Below are 6,168 nucleotides of genomic sequence, written 5' to 3'. Positions count from 1 at the left end.
ATATTCTTCTTTTCCTCTTTATTTTAATTAAGACAGCCAGCTGAGAATGAGACGCTAATTCCACCTTAAATTTCTGGTTTATTCAGACACACGGTCATGTGATAAAGTACTTCACTTCCTCGCTTTTCATTTTCACTCCACGTCATCAGTTATTTGTTTTGCATGTCTGCACATCTCTGAAATTCACTCACACACACACCTCTCAACAGTAACGTCTTTCTCTGGTTCCTAACAGCCTGAGTCTTGGCCTGTGTTGCAGGAGGATGAGACGGGCGAGGGCCGCTTCAGTTTCCCCGGTTACGGCATGGGCCCTGCTTGCCTGCAGGCTAAGGACGGCATGGCCATCAAAGGCAACAACAACAATGCCCCGACCTCGGCCGCACCCGAAAAGAGCATTGAGGAGATGAAGAAGCTGTTCATCAGTCGGGCCAAGCGCATCGACACGGTGTCCCGCGTGGCCTTCCCGCTCGTCTTCCTCATTTTTAACATTTTCTACTGGATCATTTACAAGATCATCCGCAGCGAGGACATCCACAAGCAGTAGTGGAGAGCTGAGGAGGAGGACGAGGAGGAGAACGGTGCGAAGAGGAGAAGACAGAGAAAAGGAAACAGAGCGCTGACTTCGGTACAAGATCTGTTGCCCCTTTTTCCACCGAGCGTTCTCTCCTCTTCCTCTTCCTTCGCCTTCATTTGGTCGAGGAAAGTCACTTTCTTTGTGGCGGTCGCTCACCATGGCACCACCTGACGCCTACAGACACGATTTCAAATATTTATTATTGCTTTATTTTTCCTTTAATCTCCTCTCCTACCCTGAAACCTGCCCCGTTCCCGTCTCCTTCCAGCTCCTGAATAATCCGGACCGGTGCAATAGCAATGCAGTAAAATGCATGATATATGAATGTGGCAATATATTCAAGAAACGAAAAGTTCAACTTTTGCAGGCATCCCAGCAAAAACTGTGTGGGAGCAGTCGGACTGAACAAGCGAGGCTTGTAAAAGAAATGTTGTGTTTGATTTTAGCTTTTTGTGTGACGACAGATATAATGCTATGTGACGGGTGGGTCGTGCGAGAGCAGTGTAATATACTCATATATGTTATCATAACTGGGAAAAAATAGGATGTTTGTTTCCACAGGTGGGCGTCTGGATTTAAAGGATTTTTCACCCAAAAAAAAGAAAAGAAAAGAAGGCGGGCCGATCGGTGCTTCCATTGAACAAAGCGATGCAAAGGTCGCGCTTTCTGTATATCGAGATTTGCTTCAAATGTGTACTGCAAGCACTCCTCAAAGCTCCCCCTTGCTCCCGCTGCCATCAAGCACCGTGAAACTGAACCGACCTGTCAATCACACGACTGGACGACATGGGACAAACTATCTCATTTATCCGTGCTCAGCGTGTTCCTCTGCCTGTCCTTCATTTCTGTTTTTTCGGTTGTTTCTTAATGAATTTCTGTGCCGACTCAACACGTGGCTCCTGCGGCGCTCTGACACGCAGGAAGGAGGTGCGCTCTGATGTCAGCAGCTGATGTCGCCTCGCAGGCTCCTGGGTTTTTGAGATTTCGCTTTGTTTTGGTGAAAGCGGACAGAGAACTACTCGAGCGAGGACGTAGCAACACACAGATACGTTTACATCTCCAGTAGTGCTTCCTTGCTTTGACCCCGCCTTAACGTGACGCCGCCCATCCCGCTCCCCAGCCGAGAGGACATATGTTACCTTAATTAACTGTATTCCCGCCTCGTTCGTATGCACCGACTGTAGCTGCAAACCTCATAAAGCTACGCCGCCATCCACATGCAGAGGCTGTGATGAGGGGATTCGTCATTTGAGGCTTCATAAGTGTGACTAATGATTTTATTTGTTTCTTTTTTTTCTTGTACTTTGCACCAGGCTTCTCTATGCAATGATCAGTATATGCAAATATGATTTTTCCCACGTCTTAGCACCCTCATCCACATCCCGCTGCAGACAGTGAGAAAAGGTCTTTCATGCTTATTGGTCAGAATGGAGACAAAGGTGTTGCAAACTGCCCAGGCACTTCTGCCCAATGCACACGGATCAGTAGATGGAGAAAAATATATATAAATATATATGTGTGTATGTTTTAAACTAGAAATCTGAAGGAAGGAGGTGGAAGGAGGAGAGTGATGATGTGTGTGCAGTGAGAACTCTGACAGGCTGTGATGTGCAATGTTCTTTTTTTTTGCAAACATTTAATCAGTCTCACACTATCTTTTTCTGCTTCTTACACAAAAACCTGCCTTTGCAGCCAAACCTCAAAGGAGCACGTCGACGATTCTTTGTGAGACACCGGGAGGCCTGGCTCAGCCGTACTGCCCAGTCAGAAACATTTTATTAAATTCCAGCTTGTGCGCTGGTTAAATTAGCCTGATGTAGCTATTATATATTATAGTTTGTGTTTCCTCGTTCTGTCCCAGTCCACAGACATACTGTAAGAGTCTTAGAGAGAGCGGATGAATATTTCCGATTATTCCTCCGATAACCTCTGATCAGTGAGCCACCAGCTGAAAGTCAACCAGCCAGCTAGACCTTCCTCGCTCTGACAATAAAACATGGATTATTTGTTTTGGTCTAAATATCAGACACGGGGAGATTGGCACAAAGTGCATCTCCACTGTTAACTGAAACAAACATTTCGCTGTCCAACTCTGCATTGTGAGAAAAAATATGATTTAAGAGGCTATAATTTCATATTCCTTTTATCCTCAGAGACAGAAATACAAAACAATATTTTCATTTGGATGATTTCTTCATTTCTCTCCTCCTGCTGTTTAATCCATGAATCCGCAGCAAAGGGATTCCTTAAAACTAATTTGGGTTTTGTGTCTTTTACAGAACAGCTGATGTAGATTTTAATTTACATCATTCACTTTGTCTCAAAGTACACTGCGAGCAATCCGAAGGGCTATGCTCCACCTCTCCCTCTGCTCACATGATCCCAGCCTGTTCTGACTTTAAAATGGAAGTGCCATAAAATCTGCTTCAGTCCAAACTATGCATCTCATTCACCGAATCATTCCCAGAAAAGGAAAACTGCTCAAAGCTGGAACCTCAGAGGTGCTTCGGTTACTTACAGAGGCCGTTTTATTTCCACATGCGCGGCTGTGTTTCCGTGAGCTCCGGTCGAATCCCCGCCTTCACCCTCTCACCCTCCTTATCGTTACACCTTCAGAGATGTGGGCACGGATTCAGATTCAGAGCAGATCAGACGGTTCAAGCAGGGAAAGTAAAAAGGTGGTGTTTTTTCTGAAAACCCACAAATATGCATGTTAAATGAAGACCTCACCCAGGTCCAAAGTCACACTTGTACTTCTCTGCTATTCATGTATGTGGGAGCAACGAAGCAAAACAAGCTCACTGGGCCTTTCAAAGGCTGCTGTGATGCTTCTCACACAGCGTTCTTGGTTTGACCAAAGTTCTCCAGAAATCACCTTAAAGCTAATTCCAGGTAATAAACTCTTTCAGTTACACAGGTCAGTCAAGCAGGTGCAGTACTTAAAAAGTAAACCGTTTAGTGCTGCTGAAAGGAATATTTTATATTTGTGTACAGGGACAAATCAACGCTGTCTTAAATGGAAGTGTTCGACTTTTAGTCCACCTGGCTCAGTCGTGGTGAGGCACACAACAAACTTTAAAATATCTTTTATAATAGAGCTTGAGGTGCAGCTCTTCCCAGCAAATGAACTTATGGATCCGTGCACGCTCGCCAGGAAAATCGTATTTTGCAGACTTGGCAGCTCCTCTGAGCGACACGTATGATGCAAACCGCCTCTGATGGCCTCTGTTTGCAGTGAAGCCTCCTCTGTGGTCACGGCCTGCACCCAGGTGGGAAACCTCAGCCGGCTCAATCTGATTAGGACGGCTCCTTTTATCTTCTGTGCCAAAAACACAAGGACATCAGTCGCCTGTTTTACATACACATGTACATCTTCTCGTGCCATATGGGGGTTGAATATGCAACAAAAAAAGAGGACCTAGAAGCATATCGTGCATCCATTCAACCATCATTTCCCAGCATTTACGGCCCTCCCCTCAGGCGTGGGTCTCGTGCGTGTCATAGTTGTTGTAGAGCTTTTTGTCAGGCCTCATGCCGTCGTATTAATCATTGTTCTCTGTGGGTTTGGGGGGCAGAGGGGGGGATACTGTGGGTTGGTTTTGCATCGCGATGTGATGCAAACTGACAGAAGGATGAGAGAGAGGGATGCATTTTTAGACGTTTATGGATTTTAAAGTAGCATGGTTTGATTTGCCGATGATTAATGATTCACGGGCTTTTGCAGGGTTTGTTTGATTCTCTTGTATTTTATTGTATGTAATATACAACCCGATGACCCCGAGGCAGAAGGAGAAAAAAACAGAGACTCTCGAACTGCTGTGAACTAAAGGAAACATTATTATGACGATTCTTCTTCTTCTTATTTATTTATTTACTTTCTTTGCACAAGTTGGAATGGCCTTAATTTTGCTTTGGTTGCTTCTCTCGTGTATTGGCACAAAGTGCACCTGTTTCGTTTGCCGAACTTACGATTATGCTCATTATGACGCTTATAATCTGAACGTGCACATCAGAGCAGAATGAAAAAAAAAAGTTCAGCAAATCCTTTTTATTTTTCATTAATCTGAGAATCAATATTTTGCATGAATATAAATAAAATGGCAGATATTTTGGCTTGTATAAAAAAATGTGAAGCAATTTGAAGAGAAAAAAAAAGAATGTACCGTTTCTGCTGTATCTGTATATATCTAAATATTTACTGAAATATGTCATACTACTAATTCTATTAATGATTAAAGGTTTTCTGAACAAAAATCTCTTTACCTGTTTTTGAACATTGTCGAGGTTGTTGGAGTTGGATCTTCTGCTTTCTGTTACTCGACTCAAGGATCTGTGTAATCGTTCGAGAAAAAGTATTAAAAATTGCAAAGAAATCCCGGCTGCAGGTTGTTTTTATTTTAATAAAGGTCAGACTTCTTTGTTGTGTTTATCGTGCTTTCAGAATTTCTTTGTCCCACCTACTGCTCACGCAAAATTCCTGCAATTAGAGTGCTTCACGTTAAGCTGCAGACAAGGGAGCAGGTCAACCATGTGTCCTAAAACTTGACGTTAGAAGTCGGAAAAATGCGTGAGTGTGAGGATTTCCTACAAAACTGCAGTTCTTGTGAAGTGTTCCTCTTCTGCAGGGGTCAGTATTGGCGGTAAACCGGTGACGGGGTCGTGGGTGGAGCAGCAAAGGCTGGGTCGTGTGCTCCGACCCAACAGACGAGCTGCTGTAGCTCAGACGGCCGGTGTCAGAACACACATAGCATCAGTGGCCACCAGAGGAACACCTCGCACTAAGGTTCATTATGGGACGGTGGGCCGGGGTCCCTGTATATGTCTGAAAAAGCAGTCGCACCTTTCCATCAAAACCTCTGATCCTGTTGAATCCAGGAATATGGCATGTGGCTATGTCAGGTACATGATGTACTCCAGGTAATGATGTTAGCACCTGGAAAAAAGCAGAGACCTCCAACGGGCTCAGGGAGGGGCTGCGGCCACCTGAGAGCACAGAGGAGAGAGAAAAGAGAGTCTAAGGGAGGATTCGGGGTCACCTGGTCCAGCCCTAACTATATGCTTTAGCAAAAAGGAAAGTTTTAAGCCTAATCTTAAAAGTAGTGATAGTGTCTGTCTCCCGAATCCAAACTGGAAGCTGGTTCCACAGAAGAGGGGCCTGAAAACTGAAGGCTCTGCCTCCCATTCTACTTTTAAGTGCTCTAGGAACAACAAGTAACCTGTGAGAGGTAAGTGCTCTAATGGGGTGATATGGTACTGTAAGGTCTGATGGGGCCTGATTATTTAAGACCTTGTATGTGAGAAGCATGATTTAAATTCAGGGAGCCGATGAAGAGAAGTCAGTATGGAAGAAATCTGCTCCTTTGAAGGAAAAGAGCAGATTTAAATGGCAGGTCCTTTAATTATTTTATTCCCATTAACCTGTCTGCATGGCTCTTACTGTAAAACACAGCATTTACTTAGCAAGAGGAAAGCTGACGTCATCGTTTAGACCTTATCTCCTGCTGTACTTTTTCACTGGTGTTTGGAGAAGGACCAAGTTGGATATAATATAAAAGGTGGATATAATGTATTTAATATAAAAGAGGAGGCAGCCA

General features: G+C 44.2%; 1 protein-coding gene across 1 annotated transcript in view; it reads left to right on the top strand.

Moving 5' to 3' along the window:
* glra1 (glycine receptor, alpha 1) overlaps nucleotides 1-4,947 on the top strand; it is a 152,606-nt gene extending 147,659 nt beyond the window's left edge. The window contains exon 9 of the mRNA XM_042228878.1: nucleotides 260-4,947. Within this exon, the coding sequence (XP_042084812.1) occupies nucleotides 260-544 (285 nt within the window). The 3' untranslated portion in view covers nucleotides 545-4,947. The remainder of the gene's footprint in view (nucleotides 1-259) is intronic.
* The last annotated feature ends 1,221 nt before the right edge of the window (nucleotides 4,948-6,168 follow it).

The sequence above is a fragment of the Haplochromis burtoni genome, unplaced genomic scaffold (assembly GCF_018398535.1).
Source record: "Haplochromis burtoni strain Fernald_Lab_line unplaced genomic scaffold, NCSU_Asbu1 Contig_361, whole genome shotgun sequence".
NCBI lineage: Eukaryota > Metazoa > Chordata > Actinopteri > Cichliformes > Cichlidae > Haplochromis > Haplochromis burtoni.
Note: the sequence above shows the minus strand (reverse complement) of the source record. Positions and strands in the feature narration are given on the sequence as shown.